The sequence below is a fragment of the Seriola dumerili genome, unplaced genomic scaffold (assembly GCF_002260705.1).
Source record: "Seriola dumerili isolate Sdu_G_001 unplaced genomic scaffold, Sdu_1.0 BDQW01000581.1, whole genome shotgun sequence".
NCBI classification, from domain to species: domain Eukaryota; kingdom Metazoa; phylum Chordata; class Actinopteri; order Carangiformes; family Carangidae; genus Seriola; species Seriola dumerili.
In genome coordinates this window covers 382906-406481 of record NW_019174836.1, presented here as the reverse complement: position 1 = coordinate 406481, position 23576 = coordinate 382906, and the positions used below count along the sequence as shown (strand labels likewise).

At 34.8% G+C, this 23576-nt stretch overlaps 1 protein-coding gene across 2 annotated transcripts in view; it reads left to right on the top strand.

Annotated features, from left to right (window-relative positions):
• Positions 1-23576, top strand: part of cunh9orf3 (chromosome unknown C9orf3 homolog) — a 98079-nt gene that overhangs the window by 56027 nt on the left and 18476 nt on the right. For both annotated transcript variants that reach the window (XM_022764808.1, XM_022764807.1), the window contains exon 15: positions 8438-8554. In XM_022764808.1, coding sequence (XP_022620529.1) covers positions 8438-8554 — 117 coding nt within the window. The remainder of the gene's footprint in view (positions 1-8437; positions 8555-23576) is intronic.

Here is a 23576-nt window from a genome sequence, read left to right as displayed (position 1 = left end):
TGTTGAGCATCAGGGCTCCACTAAATTCCAATATGGTGATAAATTTGGATTGAGACGTGAGTATTTCCCTCAGAATTTTTCTTCTTGGCAGGAAGAAAATCCCCTGAAGCAGGATATAGACATCACAGGACGCTGAAAGTCTGCGGTGAATTATTGTGAATGTGTATATTTCAAGACAGAAATTCTCAACTTGCACATTATATTAATAACCAGTGAAAAAAATATTGTTTGGATTTGTGTGTTAAAAACAGATAATGAATAAATAATTTTTAAAACATCTGGTTCTATATTTTTTTAGCAAACATTTCTCAAACACGAGTAAATACATTTTATGTAGGGACTATTTTAAGCTGCAGATTTGTAACTGTGATGGGTATTTACTGCACCAGGACTTTGTAACAATACTTGTTCGTAGGATTAATGTTGGTAGTTTTGGTTTTTACATGGGAATATCGCTAAGTTTATCCTTTCTGATAACTTTTAGAACAGTGCTTTCGTCAGTTTGTCCATGTGCAGTCACACAAAAAAGCCTGTATGCTTCTTTTCTCCACCATCCCCTTCTCCTCACCTCTCTCTTTGTCTAAGCTGACGTCCAGCTGTTTGGATGTGTCACTGGAGTACAAATGCTACAGATTTTTCTCTCACACACAAACAGCAGTCCTTTTGTTCCAGCTCTGTTTCAAAGGCCTCTCTCTTTTTATTGCAAAGGGGTGATGCAGTGGCAAAACACTGCTGAGACTTGGGTTCAACCCCCCCAGTTTTGACTCCCACTGGTTGGTTAGGGCACCAGCATGGAGGATAGTTGGATCTAAGGGAGCTTGTTATACCCTTCCAGCAAAGGTAGCAAGTGAAAAAAGACACTGCTGGTGACACAATGAAGAGAAGGCCCATGCCTGTTTCTGCCTCCCCAGGACAACAGCAGTACAAGAAGTGACAGGAACTGTCCTACAGGGGAATTATGCTTTCCAAAATTGGGAAGAAAAAGGTGAAAATATGAAAAAAAGAGGCCTATCTGAAATGTGCATGTGTTTGAGGACTTGTTTGTGTCTCCATCGGGAATTGAACAATGGATTGTGGGAAGAGGAGGAATGGTAAGAGGGAGGCGAGGGAGGCATCCACTGGAGACACTTAGATTTGTGTTTCGCGTCAAAGCATAGAGTGCCAGAGATTAATTAAACTTCCCCTGTTTTGGAGGTTTGTGTATATGTGAATGAGTATGAGTCAGAGCAGTGTTGAGTAGGAGAGAAAACATGTTAATTGCCTCCATGATCAATGCCAAATTGCAGGAACTTAGAATTTTACATAACAAACGCCCCACCTTCTGTGGCTGCACGAAAGCAAGAGCAAAGTGTTGAGACAGTAAAGAAAAGCTACCTGATGAGCTGTGGAGCACATCCCTCATGCAGGCTGAAAGCATGTGCGCGTGTGTACTTGCACACTGGTTTTGTCTGTCTGTGTGTGTGTGCGTGCGTGTGTGTGTGTGTATTTGTGTGTATGTGTGTGCGTGCGTGCACGTGCGTCTTTGCCTGGCTGATTCCCCCTCAGAGTGAGTAGTTTTTTTTCCCCCACTGCTGGGTCAGCCGTGTATGCTTTTTCAGCTTAACCCCTGATTCGCAACCCCACTGTGACCCCACGCTGCTTTTTGATTGGCCAAGGCCAAGGCCAAGAGGGAAGATGGGGTCACAGAGACTAGGGGCTACCCATCATAACAACCAGCAGCTGATTAAACACACAGTCTCAAGCCCATGCACAAACATGCATGGGCATGGACTGGGTTAAGTCTTAGGTATTCATAAAAAACACATCATGTCTTCATACAGAGCACATACTGTAGTTGTCCTCTGCATACATACTACTACACGCTCTATAACGTATCCAGCACACGTAACTAACAGCATAAATGACATACATGGACTTGTTTGTTTGCCAAGGGGGCTCTGTTGATTGTCAGTGTACTGTAAGTGCTATGAAAATTAGTTTCACATTATATTCACACTCAAGCTGGTGAACAATCCTGACACTTTGCCTGTTGCCAGCGCATGTGCTTGTGTCAGGAGATACATTGATGAGACAATTGATCCCGACAGTCGTCATGATTGCAAGGTCAGAACTTCATAACCTTTCTGTCTCTTTTTCTTTTGTCCCACTGTGTGTGACTTTCTCAAAAGCTCTCTATATGTTTTGATTCCTGATGATAATTAGGCTCACGACTGATTGCAACAACCAGAGACACACACGCACACACAAACACAAACACACGCAAATATACACCTTCATCCCTTACTCTCTAGATGTCGCAGTTGTTGATTAAAGCAGTTTTCACAGTGAAAAACAAAGAATGAATGCTGTTAATGATGAGATGGCAGAGAGACAGTCACGGCTTCAGGTCGTCGCAGAGGTCATACGTCTGTGTCCGGCACTATCCCTGAGATCATCACCGCGCCGCAGCAGCAGGTGTGACATCATTTGGAGGAGATTATAGCACAGGAGACAGCTCCATTTCACAAGTTGAAAGGGTAACATGTGACTCACAGATAACCTTTCGGCATCTCCTCGCCGTGTGTGTGTGTGTGTTCGTGCGTGTGCGTGCGCGTTCTCTCATCCATTACCCAAAATCAGTTTACAGAGCCTATGATGTCAGTAGGCTGTTTTCTAGTGTATTTTTAGGCCTTGTGAAGCCACAAGATTGCAGTATCATATCCCCACAGTCAGTGTATGAATTTTTTTTTTTTTAGCCACTTATCATTCTTACACGTTTTATATTTATAGGGTCATTTCATTATTGCCGCACCTTTTTACTAAACTCTCCCACACACAACACTTTGGGAAGCAAAGACTACTGCTACTGTGTGAGAGGGGCTTCCTGTTATCATGTGACCATGTGATGTGATAGTTAAATAGTCATCTGTTTTTTTTCTGGCCAAGGTAGTAACACTTAATCTGCTGCATAGAATCACTTACACTTCATTCACTGGTTAGCAATATTTAATATTTTACTATTTAAGCAGTATACATAGTATAAAAGAGAACTGAATTACCCCGTGCCAACATTTAATATTCCCGAGTTCCCAACAGTTTCTTTACATCATTTGGTTTTCAGTTTTTTGCCTTTTGCTTGCTGTTTTATTCCTGACCATCTGCCCCATTTTGTTGCGCATTTTAATTCTGTGCAGCTGTATAGAGCAGTTACAGGCTAATTAAAAGAGTAAGTATTTGTGATGCTATTTATGCTGTCATGGCTGTTGAGAGAATCTTAACAGCTGCTTGGCGTACTGTTTCTCCTCAAGACCCTGAGCCTCTCGGTGCAGTTTGAAGAGATGGATGTTTAAGCCCTTAAATCAAGTGTAAAATAAAAACGAACAAAAAGAGATAAAGGAAGCAAGGAGGGGTTTTTAATTGGAGGAGCCAGACGCACAGTTTAGACCAGTGAAATGAATGAGTGAAAAGGAGTTGGTATGGAGACGGGAGCAGACAGTCACGGAGACAGAGGCAGAGGGAGAGGGAAAGGGAGGGATTTGAGGGAAAGAAAGAGTGAAACCTTAGTACCTGAGGCGGCGTGGGCTGAGGCCTTTAGCTGCTGGTGCCAGAATGTGTTTTTACGAGCCTGTGGTCAGACAGAAATAAAAGGCAGCCGAGCGGTTGAATGGCATCACACACACACACACACACACTCGCTCATGCACACACACACAATTCAATGGCCTCTCAGAAATCACAGTTTGGTTTTATAATGTCACAGTTATTCAATGTCTCCAACCCCCATAATGCAATGTGATTGAACAAGCAGTGCACTCTCCCCAGTGGTACAGAGGTAGGGAGACGGAAGAGAAGGGAGGTAAGGGAGGAAAAGAAAGCATTAGCAACACCTCTGTATTCTGCATAACGGCGCCAAGGGCCCAGAAAGAGGTTCTCTTATGTTCTAAGGAGACATTATATAGATTTTATGGTCAGTTAGTTCAGTCATTGACTTTTTACACATACCCTTAGGTGCCTTTTCTTTCTTTTTGTCAGTCATCTCTTTCGCTCTGTCTGTTATTGTATTTTCCTCTTTTTTTTTTTGTCATTTCTCTTTTTTTTTTATTCCTTATTACCAGCAATTTACAGTGAGTTTCACTTCTTGGATTATCATAACGAGCAACCACTTTAAGCTATAATGCACTGACAACAGTCCAGTGAGAATAGTGCTTAAAAAAGACAGAAAAATAAGAGTAAAAATCAGTCCAAGCAGAAACAGGAGAAGGCAGTGATGATTCAGTTAGCAGGGGTTATCTGAGGTACCTCTTGCAGGGATGTGATGGTAAATGGTGAATGACCACTTAAGATAGCAAGAGACTAAAAGAGGTTGAGTTCACGACCCTGTTTAGCTCAGAGGATGTGAAGGACAGATTAACAAAATGGAAATATTTCAAATCAGTCTTGTCTTTGCATAATGGCTCCTGAAAAAGGACACAGACTCGCTCTCCTATGTACTATACAGAACGTAGAGAGTGGTACTCAGTGCCGTTGCCATGGAAATACTGAACAAGTGATGGATTGTTGGAAAGGCACCGAAAAGATTTAAGATTTACAGTTTTGATTTTCATTTGGACAACCCTTCTTCATCTTCTACACAATCTCAGAGACAGAAGTGCAGTGCAGGGACGATTTATTTACAACTCTTAATCAATCCTTTATTGCAGGCTGATCAGTGTTAAGGAGGGAAATATCACAATAAAGCATCGATTGATGCTGTGAGCGTGAGTGTGTGTGTACACATTCTGTACAAAAGGCTAAAGGGTTTCAATTCATTTTGCAAACATGTTATGCAGAAGCAGTAGCATTACTAATGTTGCTCAGTCCCATAGTCCCATACACCCACACATATGTACTGACTGACACACACACACACACACACACACACATGCGCGCACCGTCACTTAACTTACTTATATACTTATATACTTTATTTAGTGGTGGACATCATATCCTGTGTTTACAATAGCTGTGTTTACTATTTCATTGAACTGTCAGTCACTGTGGCAAACAGTCTATAATTGTGCATGTATGCACACGTGTGTGTGTGTCATTGTTCTGTCGAGGTTTAGAGGTCAGTGTGTGATGGGGACATTTCAGCAGCATATTTCCCAGAGGTCGTTGCAAAGCTCAGCTCAATAAAGAGTTGGTGCAGCCAACCCATGTCAGCGGTTTGTACGGAAGTGGAGTGTGTATGTTGGTGTGTGCATTGTTTTATATATTTAATGTCCATGTGAGTGAGATTACAGACGGTCTGAGTGAGTGTGTGAGAAAGACTGTGTGTTCTGTCTTTTTTACCATTAGCATTCCTCAGCTTTGACGGACAGTAGGGAGTGAAATGCTTCTTTCCTGTGGTAAAATTCTGTGGTGTGTGTGCGTGTGTATGTGTGTGTTTGTGAGAAGATCTTGACACATGAATCGTTGAGATAGAGAGGAATATGTTTGCCCCTTCAGTGGTAAAGTGCTTTCAGCACTGTACTATTAAGGGCTATTGTTAGAGTTACCCATGACCTGGTCATAACATGGGATTCTGTCTGTGTGTGTGTGTGTGTGTGTGTGTGTGTGTGTGCGTGCGTGCGTGCGTGCGTGCGGGTGCCTATGGTGGGCTGTTTGTAAATGTTCATGTGCCATTCTTCAGGATCTACCCATTAATTGTACCCAAGCAAGTACTCAGCCATGGAGTTCACCTTTTCCCCAGTAATTGCTCTCTCTCTCTCCCTCTATCTCTCACACACACACACACACACACACGCTCACGGAGCCTTAAAGCAGTTGTTGAGCACTTCAGTAATATGATAATACATACATTAGGCAGTGAGTAGTGTAGTATACAGTCTTTACTTAAAATCACAATTCTTATGATTTTCATCATATTAAATCTCATTTGTAATGACATTTATGGCCAGATATTGCCCAGCCTCTCGGGATACATTTATTGTACATTATATTTGGCTTTGGTCTAAAAGATGTAGAAATGTGGTACAATCTACACCACAGTACATTAAGGACACACTATCATTAATAACACTCTGTTCCGAAGCCCACCTGACACAAGTGCCACGAGGTTTTAGATAGAGCTGCAATCATTAGTCAATTAATCAATTAGTGGATTGACTGAAAAATAATCACCAATTGTCGTTTTGAGTCCCTTTTTTTATGTCAAAATTCTGTGGTTTCAGCTCCTTAAATGTGAATATGTTCTGTTTTTTTCCTCTTCTTCCATGATATTAAACTGATATAGCCATAGTTAGTTAAATGTGTAGAATGGCATGAGATCGAGCAAGCTGGGTGAGTTTTATTAGAGTCTGTCTTTGCTGCACCGGACTGAAAATTGCGTACCCAAGCATGAGGAATTTAGGGGAAACGAAATTCATATAGTGAAAGTAGAAGTACAGTATTTTTTAAGTGCGGTGGAAGTATAAGAAATAAAAAGCAGAAATACCTAAATAAAGTACTTTCAAAGTTGCACTGAAGTACAGTACTTATGTAAATGTGGTTAGTTTGTGCTTTTTTTTTTTTAGAAGGAGATGAGAGGTAGACTTCTTATAGAAGCGGATGTTAGTTGATGGTTAGTTGGTGACTTCACCATGGAGATGTTACATGTGATGAGGGAGATGGTCATGTTTCAGTCTGTGAATATGTCTACTGTCTGTGAATTTGTGTACTGTGTGTGTGTGTGTGTGTGTGTGTGTGTGTGTGTGTGTGAGAGGATAATATTAACGATATAAATTGATTTGTAATGTATCATCATTGACCAGGAAACTGTTCCCACCGGCACAACAGGACCTCATTGGCAGTGCAGCGAGGTGTAGGTGTGTGTGTGTGTGTGTGCGTGTGTGTTTGTATGTGAGCACTGTTTTATTGCTGTGGATTCAACACTTTTCAAAGGGTGGGCGAGTGAGAAGGATCATGGGTGGACCCCAAAGAGACTCTTTAGAGATGGAGACGCCACTTCAGAAAACACTCAGCCTTCACAAAATGGAGGGAGGAGGGGAACGAGAGAGGGGAGAGTCGATAGAGGGTGAAGGGAAAGACTGGATATCAGATTTTCCATGGAGTTAGATGGTCATCAGTGTTTGTGTGGGTGTGTGTGTGTAGCAGTAGTGTTTGATTTGACCGTTTGCCAGCTAGAATCTAGGTGTTATTCTCTCAGCTCCAACAGCTACATGCTGAAATACTTCCTGGTTTTAGGTCAAGTATTTCCCAGCAGCGCTTAGGAGGTTGTTTACCAAAGACAGCTTTAAACGGATGGTCTCTTTCCAAAATATATTTTGCACAAATGCAGCTATTTACTCTACACTTGCTGGGTGTGTTTACCTGAATAGAAGAGTTTTGTCTGTGTACCTCCTCCTCTGTCATTTTCTTTTTTTTCCCTTTGCTCTCTCTCCATCGCGCTCTGCTTCGCTCAGTCACACACACACTTCATACCTATTTTCACATTCGTCTCCACGGGGCCTTCAGCCATTAATTGTGTCCCAGACTGGGACCAGAGAGAGAGTGTGGCTGGGAGTGCTGGGCGTATCTAGGAGAGATGCAGGCAAGGCTGGGCACAGCTGTCCCCCGAGGAGGAAGTCGCTCTCTCATATCGCTGCCCACATCCATCCTCAGAATAATCGTCAAAGCTCACCGCTGAGTTTTCACTGTCCCTGAAGATGTTAGTCATCAGAAGAAAATAGTTTGTTTCCTTGAGGTCTACCTCAGGACAACACAAACGGTACATGCGCTATTAAGAAGCAACAGAAAGGCATTTCCTATTTCCTGAAAACCTTTTCTTCTTTTCAAAATTTTTTGTCTCTGTCTTTGTCTCAATCAGAGATTTCACTGCAGTCTTACGAACTACAAAGAATAATTGTTCTAAAAGATGTCTTTTTTTTCCATGAGTGTGAGTCCCAGAACAGTGCCTCTCTCTTTGTTCCTCTACATAGCACAATACCAAAAAAGACTACTTCATTGCTTTGTTTCACTTCTCTCTCTGTCCTCACTTCAAATCTTATTTTCCCTTCATCTGTCCTGTTTTGCCTATTTTGTAATATTTCCCAGTTGTACAAGTTTCACTTTGTTTACCATGTTTATTTGATTACCATTTCAGCTCCGTTTTATTATGCTGCCATCTCCTCCGTTTTTGAAAAGCCGTAGTAATTGCATAATGTGTTTTTTCATCAAACCTTTCCCAGCCCAGAGAAGAAAATGAAATGAAACTTATGGAAAATAATGTTAATGTGAGTGGGTGCACGGTATAGAATATGTGAATAATTTTGCCAGTCTTGATAATTTTGCTACTTTAGTAATTGAAGCTGCTCGAGTAAGAAAGATGAGATTTTTTTTTTGTTTTTGCATAATATTTTGTAAGATGTCTCAATATATTTAATGAGGGAGCTTGTATTAGTCAGCACTATTAATCTCATTAATTGTTTTGTTTCCTCAGCTGACGTCGGAGCAGCTTGTGATGCTTTTGGAGCTTCTGCTGGAGGAATCCGAGCTGAGCGTGGCGGCAATGCTCGCTCTGCAGAGAACCTACAACCTACAGAATCATGACGCTGAGGTAAGGCCACACACACACACACATACACACACACACACACACACACATACACACACACACACACACACACACACACACACATACATATGTGAGTGTATGTATCCAAGCTCCAATTCCAATAGTAAAAAGTAGAAGGTTTCCTCTGTTCCCTTCCCAAGGCACAACGCTTAGTAATTTGTAGTAAATACTGCTGTAATAGCAGCTCTCTTCTTTACAGCCGCCTTTACTGACTAAATCCCACAAGTATTCGCTTCATGTTTTAGTGCTGCACAAAGTTCCTTAATGGCAACAATGTTTGTGAATGTGTGTGTTTATGTCTGTTTACTGGTCGCAGTGTGTGTGTGTGTGTGTGTGTGTGTGTGTGTGTGTGTGTGAACAGCTCCTTACTATACAGTGTGGCGGAGCCCATAAACTGTCCACGCTAAACTCCATCATTAACGCATGGCTTATCTTTAAAAGACAAATTTGATACATACTTGTACTTCTATGAGCTGTTATGTGGGGGCAGTAATGTATATAATGGGGCTCAGATGTTGTGCTGTACAGACCCAGCTGAGTTGTTATTGTATTGAATTCAGACGTGAAGTTTCAATTAAGGACATTTTTTTTATTATTTTCATTCCAATCTCACATTCATGCCACTTTTTTCAAGTTCCCACGAATAAAAACTAGTGCATTTAATTGTGTATTTTCAATATATTTCTGTGAATTTATTGGCTGGAACCTGAAAGCATTATTTGATTCCGAGACGTAGCTCACTTCTTTAGGTTATTGTGTTACATTTTATGTTGGTGATCGACCTCACAAGCCGAGGTCACTCTGTGTCTGGCCTTGAGTTCAGCTTCAGGTTTAGACCTCTTTAGTCGTACTTCCTGGCAGATGAAAGCAGATTCTCCTCTGCAATTTCCAGGAAACAACTTTCAGTGTTTTCTAAAAATACACCAGGCCATTATGCACATAGTCATGCATGGAAAAACACACACACACACATTCACTTACACAAACATACACACAGCTGCACACACCTGTCTAAAAGCAATGGTCCAGTCCTAATGTTAGTAATCTCATTCAGAGGAGGTTAATCACCTACGTCTCTCCTTATAAATGTGGCCATTTATTCTCCTCTCTTTCTGTCTGTTGCTATTTTTCTTCTTTTTTTTTCTTTCCCCCTCTTCTCACACAGCCTCTCTCTGTCTGTACAGCATCCTCCTCAGAAGATTGATGATTGATCTGTTTAAAATTCTTGAACAAATACAGTACTGAGTGGCATTCAGGCTCTGCAGCCCCTCGCTGTTTACCTCACGGAGAATGAGAGATTTTCAGAGTGGATGAATATTGGATTATAGGAATGATTTTGATGGTTTCTGAAAGGCGGTTAGTGATACGTCCACTCAGAATGCATTGTGATACGCCTGATCGATCACCTGAAAATAGAATTGTATAATCAGTCCAACCAGGGCTCAGTGAACTTCCAACAATTCCTCTTATCATGATTTCATACCACGTGAATGACGAGAGTTTTGATATTGAATCATTCTAATTAATCCGTTTTGTGGAGTATTCTCTCATTGCTTCAACTTAATTTACCTTGTGCATCTCTTATATAGTAGCACAGCATGCTGTTACATATTGTTTCCCTACCTGTTAGTGCTGTACTAAACATGTCTCCCTGCAGGCAAAGCAGAGTGAAGTTAAAGTGAGACGCTGTACAGTGAAAGTGATAAAGTAGCTTGTCTGTGGGATAAAGGTGCTGTGGCGTGCGAGCTTAAGTTTCTGTGTGTGTGATCTGTGTGATCATGTAGACGATAGTGAAAGGAAATATGTGGCTGACCACCAGTGTGCGTGCAATGGCACTGCTTTGTGAATGGTGTGAGTGACCATGAATACGTGTGTGAGTGCGTCTGTGAGCCGGAGCATGTGTTTGCATCTATGAGAAAGTGTGCGTGACTGTGGCTCACTTCCTTTCATATGAGCCTCATGTGACACGAGACGCTGTGTGACCCTACATGTGCACGCGTATATATACAGTATACATGCATGTGTGTATGCGTGCAGTTTTGTGAGCGCATTTCTGATTTTGTGGGAGCATGCGTGCTCATATGTGCGTCGAAGGCCATCTGTCGGTCAAGCACACAGGGTGTATTGTGTATGGTGCACAGGTTAGGTTTACTCCTCCAGTTACTGGAGACTTCGCTGGACCACATCAAGGCCTGTCTGGTTCTACTGGCCACAACATATGGAAGAGAGGGGACAACAGAACAAGGGAAAAGAGTTATTAAGAATGAATCAAGTAGTGTCTAAGAAAAAAAAGTCACCTCAAGTTTATTTGTGGTGCCTTTAATCAAAATGGCTCAAAGGGCTTCACAGGCTTGTATTAGACTGAAAACAAAAACAAATGAGCAAGAAAAACTCCCTCCAACAAACCTCTAATGGGAAAATTAAAAAAAACCCTGAGAGGGATTAAAGAGGAAGAAATCCCTTCCAAGCCTGATAGGTGTTGGGGAAATTACTAGATAAGAAAACAATAATGGCTACAATTAGATACTGTAGTGTAGAGGCAAATACAAAAGAAAGGTTGAATGATGAAAACAGTTAAGAGTAATAGTCCGAATTTGTTGTTTGCTTTCGCCATGCTGGTCTACAGTATGTGGACAAGTCATGACTCCCATAACACTGCGTTTGCATCTTTCTGCATGTACGTTAGTATGAGTTATAGCATTTGTGTGTGTGTGTGTGTGTATGTGTGTGTGTGTGTGTGTATGTGTGTGTGTGGTGGAGGAGGGTGAGGGAGGGGTGAGGGTGCAGTAATAAATGAAGGAATGTCACTGTGTAATTGCATGTGCTGTCAGAGAGAGAGGCCCAGTGAGAGGAAATAGTGAAAAAAAAAAAAAAGGGGGTAAGGAGAGGTGCACCAGGCAGCTGCTCTGCCCCAGGGCTCTCCCCAGGAATGTAACCCAGTGCAGGGAACAGCTGCTGGAGCTTCGCAGGCCAGAAGGGCAGGGCTGGCACCAGAGGATACACATACTGTACACACTCATGCACACACACACATCATTGTTCCCATGTGGGGAGAAGGTAGAAGAGTTACACTTAACCTACACCTTTTGCTTTCTGTCAGGTCTGCTTTGGGAGTTATGCAGCCTTCCAGAGTAAACAGAGGCTGCAGAGAATATATGGAAAATAGCTAGATTTTAAATTTGGAGGAAAGAGGAACTAGAAAGCCCTTCTGAGACCAATTAAATTCATGATTATTTAGTAGGTTGCAGAGTTAATGTGAGGATTTAAGTGTGTCTGAACTAAATGGAGCATCGCTCAGTCTCCATTCTCATGCTGCATAGGTGGAGGACAGCAAAAACAAACAAAGCAAAAACTCCTCCTAAAAGTGAGTGCACATTAACACAGCACTCAGGTAGATCCATTTAGCTTCTTTGTAGAATGCTGCTTCAAAATGAATCTCTGTACAAGCGCTGTAGAAATGCCCAAAGCTTGAGTATGGAGGTAGATTTGGTTCAATATTATTTGTGTGGACGGATCGACAATCCGTGCATAAATGTGTAATCTGTAAATATAAAGCACCTTCCACAAACACAAAAAATAAATTTGCAAATTCACAAAAATATGTTGCAAATATGAAACAGATTTGCAAATACACAAATAAAGAAAATGATCTGTGAATACATTGTTATTCACAAATGAATGAAAAGCATCTGTCTATGTCTTCCTAACATTTACAACTTTCAAACAGACATTTATGAATCAATTTTCTATTTGTGAAGCGAAAAAGCATTCGTGGATCTCAATTCTATGCTTTTGGATTTCAATTTTGCACAAACAGTTTTTTAAACAAACTCTCCGCCAGTCTGAACCAAAATCAACTTGTATCACTCGGCCACTTTATTTATTAAGTAGAATACATTTTATAACCTGTAAAGAGATAACTGGTGTCATTTCTATACCATTGAGTTTATTGTAATCATTCAGTCCATTTGCTGCTGATTGGTATTTTTTTACATGTAGGCTATAATAAGCTGGCAGTTATTGTCATTATTGCTCTGTAGTCAGTAGACCAACCAAGTCATCTCTTACAGGTGGTTATATATATATATTTTAAAACTAGGACAACCAGCATTCTAGCACCCATAGGTGGCATAACTGTTATAATTAGGCTACATTGTTTGGGCTCTCAAGCAGTAGAAAAAATTGATGAGTGCTACTGTACTTGGCATGGAAACTGTTCGGTAGTTTTAATATTCATTTATTTATTTATTTATTTATTTATTTGAAGACTAAGATTGTCAAATAAACGTAGGCACACACGGTCATACCTATGGCACACAGCTGCATCTGGAGACGGTGCGCACTTTCATGCCAAGAGCTGCTGTTGCTGTTTGCTCTGATTTCTTTGTTATTTTTCGTTTATTGTATGTTAGTGTTTACATTTTACAATTATCCTACCTCCTGGAGATGACGCATAAGTTCTCAGAGCCAGCAGCCCCGATGAGATTTATTAGGCTGTATTATAATATCTTTATCAACAATGAGGGTGATTGTTGCTTACTGTTTATAGCTCTTAGCCTATAGGCCTACTATTTACAAAATCAAGATCTAATTCATATTCACTAAATAAAGTTTGTGAAGTGGCTGCATCTGCGGGTATCCCACATCCTACCTGGAGTGCTGACAGATGTGCCAGCTGACAGTGAGCTCTCATCCTCGCTCCAGTTCTCATGACTAGCCCCCCTCCCCCCAGGTCCTTAGAAAGTGCCAAAGCTTCTTGAACATTTTATATTCCTCCTGGTTGCATATGGACGGTAGGGACATGTTGCTACCAATATTGAGTTGTGAACTCATTCACACTATATTTGGAGTGAAGTCATATTAGATCATTCCAATGTGCCCTCGAAGAGGCTACATCTCCAAGACAACCGATTTAGGCATGCTGGCGGTTGATTGACTGAAAGAGTGAAGGCTATCTGAAGGCTCATGTCATTTGAGAATATCACACTGGTGCCTAACATCACCAGAAAAATGTCAACTGATGTTATTCAACCATGTTAGGTAGTGTTAACTAGCAAGCTAACCCTGGCTTCTGTCTTCTGTAGGCAAGCAGCCAGGTTGCTACCAGTAATAAACATAAAATGATGGTTATATCAAAGTATGAGTTGAATTTCTGGCAAAAAAACAATGACTGAATTTTTTTTTTACCATACTATGACGTTTTTATGACATTTTATGCCTTAAACTATGATATTTTTTCTGTCTTGCTACACAGCAACGTTTTTTTGTCTTAGTATACTATGATATTTTCATGACATTTTATGTGTCTCTATACTACAACTTTTTTATACCTTACTATAATATGATGTTTTTATGAGATGTTATGCCTTACTATACTATGACGTTTTATTGTGTACTATACTACGAGGTTTTTATGACTTTTTATGCGTAACTATACTACGACATCTTTATACCTTACTGAAATATGTTTTTATGACATTTTATGCCGTACTATACTACAACGTTTTTATGACATTTTATGCCTAACAATACTATGACGTTATGTCTTTTTATGCCTATCTATATTTTGACAATTTTATGACATTTTATACCTTACCATACTATGTCATTTTTTTATGCCTTACTATACTGTGACGCTTTTATGATATTTTTATGCCTTACCAAACTGTCGTTTTTTAGGCCTTACTATGCTATAATGTTTTTAAGACTTTTTGTACCTTACTATACTATGATTTTTTGATGACTTTTTATACCTTACCATACTATGACATTTTTTCATGCCATACTATACTATGTCATTTTTTTTGCCTTACTATACTATGACGTTTTTATGCCTTACTATTCTATGACTTTTTTTTTACCTTACTATACTATAACTATACTATGATGTTTTTTTATGACTTTTTATAGCTTAACATACTATGTCGTTTTTTATGCCTTACTATACTGTGCCTTTTTTATTTATTTTTTATTTTTTAATTTTTTTGGCTTACTATACTATGCCTTTTCTTTTTGCCCTACTATATTATGACTTTTTATACCTTACCATACTATGTCATTTTTTATGCCTTACTATACTATGTCATTTTTTATTCCTTACTGTACTATGATGTTTTTATGACATTTTATACCTTACCATAATATGACTTCTGTATGACTTGTTTTTTGCCTTACTATACTGTCTTTTTTTTCTTTTTTTTTGTCTTACTATACTATGACGTTTTTATGACATTTTATACCTTACCATACTATGACTTTTTTACGTCTTACAATACTATGTCATTTTTTTTATGCCATAGTATACCAAGCCTTTTCTTTTTTTTGCCTATACTATGAAGTTTTTATGACATTTTATGCCTTATAATACTATGACGTCATTTTTTATGCCTTACTATACTATGAGGTTTTTATGACATTTTATGCCTTTTAATACTATGATGTTTTTTTTGCCTAACCATACTATGTCATTTTTTATGCCATACTATACTATGCCTTTTCTTTTCTTTTTGCTTTTTTTTTTTTGCCTTACTATAATATGATGTTTTCATGGCTTACGTTTTTAAGACATTTTATGCCTAACTATACTATGACTTTTTTAAATTATTTTTTTAATGCCTTACTATACTATGCCATTTTTTTATGCCTTACTATACTATAACGTTTTTATGACATTTGGTGCCTTACCATACTATGACATTTTTTCATGCCATACTATACTATATGCCTTTTCTTTTCTTTTTTTTGCCTTATAATACTGTGACGTTTTCATGCCTTACTATACTATGACGTTTTTAATACATTTTATGCCTTACTATACTATGTCATTTTTTATGCCTTACTATACTATGACACTTTTATGACATTTTTATGCCTTACCATACTATGTCATTTTTTATGACATTTTTATGACTTTTTATACCTTACCATACTATGTCATTTTTTATGCCATACTATACTATGACACTTTTATGACATTTTTATACCTTACCATACTATGTCATTTTTATGCCTTACTATACTATGAAGTTTTTATGACATTTTATGCCTTATAATACTGTGATGTTTTTTTGACATTTTTTTGCCTTACTATACTATTTCATTTTTTATGCCTTACTATACTTTGAAGTTTTTATGACTTTTTATGCCTTAATATACTGTCATTTTTTATGCCTTACTATACTATGACATTTTTATGACTTTTTATGACTTACTATACTTTGACGTTTTTATGACTTTTTATGCCTTACTATACTATGTCATTTTTTATGCCTTACTATACTATGCCTTTTCTTTTCTTTTTTCTTTTTTTTTTTTTGCCTTACTATAATATGATGTTTTCATGGCTTACGATTTTAAGACATTTCATGCCTTACTTTACTATGACTTTTTTTAATTATTTTTTTAATGCCTTACTATACTATAACGTTTTTATGACATTTGGTGCCTTACCATACTATGACATTTTTTCATGCCATACTATACTATATGCCTTTTCTTTTCTTTTCTTCTTTTTTTTTTTTGCCTTACTATAATATGATGTTATTTCTTTTTATGCCTTACTATACTATGCCTTTTCTTTTCTTTTCTTCTTTTTTTTTTTTGCCTTACTATAATATGATGTTATTTCTTTTTATGCCTTACTATACTATGCCTTTTCTTTTCTTTTCTTCTTTTTTTTTTTTGCCTTACTATAATATGATGTTATTTCTTTTTATGCCTTACTATACTATGCCTTTTCTTTTCTTTTCTTCTTTTTTTTTTTTGCCTTACTATAATATGATGTTATTTCTTTTTATGCCTTACTATACTATGCCTTTTCTTTTCTTTTCTTCTTTTTTTTTTTTGCCTTACTATAATATGATGTTATTTCTTTTTATGCCTTACTATACTATGCCTTTTCTTTTCTTTTCTTCTTTTTTTTTTTTGCCTTACTATAATATGATGTTATTTCTTTTTATGCCTTACTATACTATGCCTTTTCTTTTCTTTTCTTCTTTTTTTTTTTTGCCTTACTATAATATGATGTTATTTCTTTTTATGCCTTACTATACTATGCCTTTTCTTTTCTTTTCTTCTTTTTTTTTTTTGCCTTACTATAATATGATGTTATTTCTTTTTATGCCTTACTATACTATGCCTTTTCTTTTCTTTTCTTCTTTTTTTTTTTTGCCTTACTATAATATGATGTTATTTCTTTTTATGCCTTACTATACTATGCCTTTTCTTTTCTTTTCTTCTTTTTTTTTTTTGCCTTACTATAATATGATGTTATTTCTTTTTATGCCTTACTATACTATGCCTTTTCTTTTCTTTTCTTCTTTTTTTTTTTTGCCTTACTATAATATGATGTTATTTCTTTTTATGCCTTACTATACTATGCCTTTTCTTTTCTTTTCTTCTTTTTTTTTTTTGCCTTACTATAATATGATGTTATTTCTTTTTATGCCTTACTATACTATGCCTTTTCTTTTCTTTTCTTCTTTTTTTTTTTTGCCTTACTATAATATGATGTTATTTCTTTTTATGCCTTACTATACTATGCCTTTTCTTTTCTTTTCTTCTTTTTTTTTTTTGCCTTACTATAATATGATGTTATTTCTTTTTATGCCTTACTATACTATGCCTTTTCTTTTCTTTTCTTCTTTTTTTTTTTTGCCTTACTATAATATGATGTTATTTCTTTTTATGCCTTACTATACTATGCCTTTTCTTTTCTTTTCTTCTTTTTTTTTTTTGCCTTACTATAATATGATGTTATTTCTTTTTATGCCTTACTATACTATGCCTTTTCTTTTCTTTTCTTCTTTTTTTTTTTTGCCTTACTATAATATGATGTTATTTCTTTTTATGCCTTACTATACTATGCCTTTTCTTTTCTTTTCTTCTTTTTTTTTTTTGCCTTACTATAATATGATGTTATTTCTTTTTATGCCTTACTATACTATGCCTTTTCTTTTCTTTTCTTCTTTTTTTTTTTTGCCTTACTATAATATGATGTTATTTCTTTTTATGCCTTACTATACTATGCCTTTTCTTTTCTTTTCTTCTTTTTTTTTTTTGCCTTACTATAATATGATGTTATTTCTTTTTATGCCTTACTATACTATGCCTTTTCTTTTCTTTTCTTCTTTTTTTTTTTTGCCTTACTATAATATGATGTTATTTCTTTTTATGCCTTACTATACTATGCCTTTTCTTTTCTTTTCTTCTTTTTTTTTTTTGCCTTACTATAATATGATGTTATTTCTTTTTATGCCTTACTATACTATGCCTTTTCTTTTCTTTTCTTCTTTTTTTTTTTTGCCTTACTATAATATGATGTTATTTCTTTTTATGCCTTACTATACTATGCCTTTTCTTTTCTTTTCTTCTTTTTTTTTTTTGCCTTACTATAATATGATGTTATTTCTTTTTATGCCTTACTATACTATGCCTTTTCTTTTCTTTTCTTCTTTTTTTTTTTTGCCTTACTATAATATGATGTTATTTCTTTTTATGCCTTACTATACTATGCCTTTTCTTTTCTTTTCTTCTTTTTTTTTTTTGCCTTACTATAATATGATGTTATTTCTTTTTATGCCTTACTATACTATGCCTTTTCTTTTCTTTTCTTCTTTTTTTTTTTTGCCTTACTATAATATGATGTTATTTCTTTTTATGCCTTACTATACTATGCCTTTTCTTTTCTTTTCTTCTTTTTTTTTTTTGCCTTACTATAATATGATGTTATTTCTTTTTATGCCTTACTATACTATGCCTTTTCTTTTCTTTTCTTCTTTTTTTTTTTTGCCTTACTATAATATGATGTTATTTCTTTTTATGCCTTACTATACTATGCCTTTTCTTTTCTTTTCTTCTTTTTTTTTTTTGCCTTACTATAATATGATGTTATTTCTTTTTATGCCTTACTATACTATGCCTTTTCTTTTCTTTTCTTCTTTTTTTTTTTTGCCTTACTATAATATGATGTTATTTCTTTTTATGCCTTACTATACTATGCCTTTTCTTTTCTTTTCTTCTTTTTTTTTTTTGCCTTACTATAATATGATGTTATTTCTTTTTATGCCTTACTATACTATGCCTTTTCTTTTCTTTTCTTCTTTTTTTTTTTTGCCTTACTATAATATGATGTTATTTCTTTTTATGCCTTACTATACTATGCCTTTTCTTTTCTTTTCTTCTTTTTTTTTTTTGCCTTACTATAATATGATGTTATTTCTTTTTATGCCTTACTATACTATGCCTTTTCTTTTCTTTTCTTCTTTTTTTTTTTTGCCTTACTATAATATGATGTTATTTCTTTTTATGCCTTACTATACTATGCCTTTTCTTTTCTTTTCTTCTTTTTTTTTTTTGCCTTACTATAATATGATGTTATTTCTTTTTATGCCTTACTATACTATGCCTTTTCTTTTCTTTTCTTCTTTTTTTTTTTTGCCTTACTATAATATGATGTTATTTCTTTTTATGCCTTACTATACTATGCCTTTTCTTTTCTTTTCTTCTTTTTTTTTTTTGCCTTACTATAATATGATGTTATTTCTTTTTATGCCTTACTATACTATGCCTTTTCTTTTCTTTTCTTCTTTTTTTTTTTTGCCTTACTATAATATGATGTTATTTCTTTTTATGCCTTACTATACTATGCCTTTTCTTTTCTTTTCTTCTTTTTTTTTTTTGCCTTACTATAATATGATGTTATTTCTTTTTATGCCTTACTATACTATGCCTTTTCTTTTCTTTTCTTCTTTTTTTTTTTTGCCTTACTATAATATGATGTTATTTCTTTTTATGCCTTACTATACTATGCCTTTTCTTTTCTTTTCTTCTTTTTTTTTTTTGCCTTACTATAATATGATGTTATTTCTTTTTATGCCTTACTATACTATGCCTTTTCTTTTCTTTTCTTCTTTTTTTTTTTTGCCTTACTATAATATGATGTTATTTCTTTTTATGCCTTACTATACTATGCCTTTTCTTTTCTTTTCTTCTTTTTTTTTTTTGCCTTACTATAATATGATGTTATTTCTTTTTATGCCTTACTATACTATGCCTTTTCTTTTCTTTTCTTCTTTTTTTTTTTTGCCTTACTATAATATGATGTTATTTCTTTTTATGCCTTACTATACTATGCCTTTTCTTTTCTTTTTTTTTTGCCTTATAATACTATGTCATTTATTATGCCTTACTTTACTATGACACTTTTATGACATTCTATACCTTACCATATTATGTCATCTTTTATGCCATACTATACTATTCCTTTTCTTTTCTTTTTTTTGCCTCATAATACTATGACGTTTTCATGCCTTACTATACTATGACGTTTTTAATACATTTTATGCCTTACTATACCATGACTTTTTTTAATTATTTTTTTATGCCTTACTATACTATGTCATTTTTTATGCCTTACTATACTATGACACTTTTATGACATTTTTATGCCTTACCATACTATGTCATTTTTTATGACATTTTTATGACTTTTTATACCTTACCATACTATGTCATCTTTTATGCCATACTATACTATGCCTTTTCTTTTCTTTTTTTTGCCTTATAATACTATGACGTTTTCATGCCTTACTATACTATGACGTTTTTAATACATTTTATGCCTTACTATACCATGACTTTTTTAAATTATTTTTTTATGCCTTACTATACTGTCATTTTTTATGCCTTACTATACTATTAAGTTTTTATGACATTTAATGCCTTATAATACTGTGATGTTTTTATGACATTTTTTTATGCCATACTATAGTATGCCTTTTTTTTTCTTAATTTTTTAGCCTTACTATACTACGGCATTTTTATTCCTTACTATATTATGATGTTTATATGACTTTTTATGCCATAATATACTATGACATTTTAATGACATTTTATGCCTTATCATACTGTTATGCCTGGCTCATCTAGAAACAAAACCAAAAAGGGAGGACCACACAACAACCACACAAAGAAACCAAATTTATTAAGGATAATTCAATTTAACCTAAGCAAACTAGAAAATGTGAAATCAGTAGTGAAGTGTAGGTGTTGGTTTGCTAGGAAAATTAAAGCCAACTTAATCTCCATGTAAAAGAACTGAGACCATAGCCAAACACATTATACAACCAAACAAAATCAAGTTGGGTGCCTGAAAGGCACCAGCCTTCCAGGACGACTAAGAGTGGGAGGCCATCTTGAATCTCCCTGCCTAAATAGTCTCCACTCAGGTGAAGTCAGTCAGGTAATCAGGAAGTACCTGAAAAAACAGAGGAAACACAGGAAACAGGAACAGGCGAAAATAAAATAGGGTCATCTGGCCCACGGTTGTTACAATACTGTGATTTTTTTTTTATTATCACATTTTAAGTCTTAGTATACTATGACATATTTATGACATTTTATACCTTACTATACTATGACGTTTTTATGACGTTTTATGCCCTATAATACTATGACGTTTTTAATACATATTATGCCTTACTTTAATATGACGTTTTTATGACATTGTATGCCTTACTATAATCTGTCATTTTTTATGCCATACTATACTGTCTTTTTTTTTTTGTCTTACTATACTATGACATTTTTTATGCCTTACTATACTATGACGTTTTTATGACGTTTTATGCCCTATAATACTATGACGTTTTTAATATATATTATGCCTTACTTCAATATGACGTTTTTATGATATTGTATGCCTTACTATACTATGTCATTTTTTATGCCATACTATACTGTCTTTTTTTTGTCTTACTATACTATGACATTTTTTATGCCTTACTATACTATGACGTTTTTATGACTTTTTATGACTCACTATACTTTGACGTTTTCATGACATTTTATGCCTCACCATACTGTGTAATTTTTTATGCCTTACTTTAATATAAAGTTTTTATGACTTTTTATGCCTTACTATAATATGACGTTATTTCTTTTTATGCCTTACTATACTATGACATTTTTTTTTACATTTTATGCCTCGCTATACTATGTCATTTTTTATGCCTTACTATACTATGATGTTTTTATGACATTTTTATGCCTAACTATACTATGATGTTTTTATGACTTTTTATGCCTTACTATACTATGTCATTTTTTATGCCTTACTATACTATGACATTTTTATGACTTTTTATGCCTTACTATACTGTCATTTTTTATGCCTTACTATACTATGACATTTTTATGACTTTTTATGACTTACTATACTTTGACGTTTTTATGACTTTTTATGCCTTACTATACTATGTCATTTTTTATGCCTTACTATACTGTGACAATTTTATGACTTTTTATGACTTACTATACTATGACATTTTTATGACTTTTTATGTCTTACTATACTGTCATTTTTTATGCCTTACTATACTATGACATTTTTATGACTTTTTATGACTTACTATACTTTGACGTTTTTATGACTTTTTATGCCTTACTATACTATGTCATTTTTTATGCCTTACTATACTATGACAATTTTATGACTTTTTATGACTTACTATACTTTGACGTTTTTATGACTTTTTATGCCTTACTATACTATGACGTTTTTATGACATTTTATGCCTCACCATACTGTGTAATTTTTTATGCCTTACTTTAATATAAAGTTTTTATGACTTTTTATGCCTTACTATAATATGATGTTATTTCTTTTTATGCCTTACTATACTATGACATTTTTTTTTACATTTTATGCCTCGCTATACTATGTCATTTTTTATGCCTTACTATACTATGATGTTTTTATGACATTTTTATGCCTAACTATACTATGATGTTTTTATGACTTTTTATGCCTTACTCTATTCTGTCATTTTTTATGCCTTACTATACTATGAAATTTTTGTGACTTTTATGACTTACTATACTTTGACGTTTTTATGACTTTTTATGCCTTACTATACTATGTCATTTTTTATGCCTTACTATACTATGTCATTTTTTATGCCTTACTATACTATGTCATTTTTTATGCCTTACTATACTATGTCATTTTTTATGCCTTACTATACTATGTCATTTTTTATGCCTTACTATACTATGTCATTTTTTATGCCTTACTATACTATGTCATTTTTTATGCCTTACTATACTATGAAATTTTTGTGACTTTTATGACTTACTATACTTTGACGTTTTTATGACTTTTTATGCCTTACTATAATATGGCGTTATTTCTTTTTATGCCTTACTATAGTATGACATTTTTTTTACATTTTTATGCCTTACTATACTATGAAGTTTTTCTGACATTTTTATGCCTTACTATACTATGAAGTTTTTCTGACATTTTTATGCCTTACTATACTATGACACATTTATGCCTCACTATACTATGATGTTTTTGACATTTTCATGCCTTACTATCCCATGACGTTTTTTTTTACATTTTCATGCCTTACAGTACTATGATGTTTTCTGACATTTTTATGCCTACTATACTATGATGTTTTCATGCCTTGCTATACTATGACGTTTTTTGACATTTTTATGCCTTACTATACTATGACGTTTTTTGACATTTTTTTGCCTACTATACTATGATGTTTTATGCCTTACNCTTACTATACTATGTCATTTTTTTGCCTTACTATATATGGCATTTTTATGACTTTTTATGCCTTACTATACTGTCTTTTTTAATGCCTTACTATACTATGACATTTTTATGACTTTTTATGCCTAACTATACTATGTCATTTTTTATGCCTTACTATGCTTTGAGGTTTTTATGACTTTTTATGCCTTACTATACTGTAATTTTTTATGCCTTACTATACTATGACATTTTTATGACTTTTTATGACTTACTATACTGTCATGTTTTATGACTTACTATACTTTGACGTTTTTATGACTTTTTATGCCTTACTATACTATGTCATTTTTTATGCCTTACTATACTATGATGTTTTTATGACATTTTTATGCCTAACTATACTTTGACGTTTTTATGACTTTTTATGCCTATACTATGTCATTTTTAATGCCT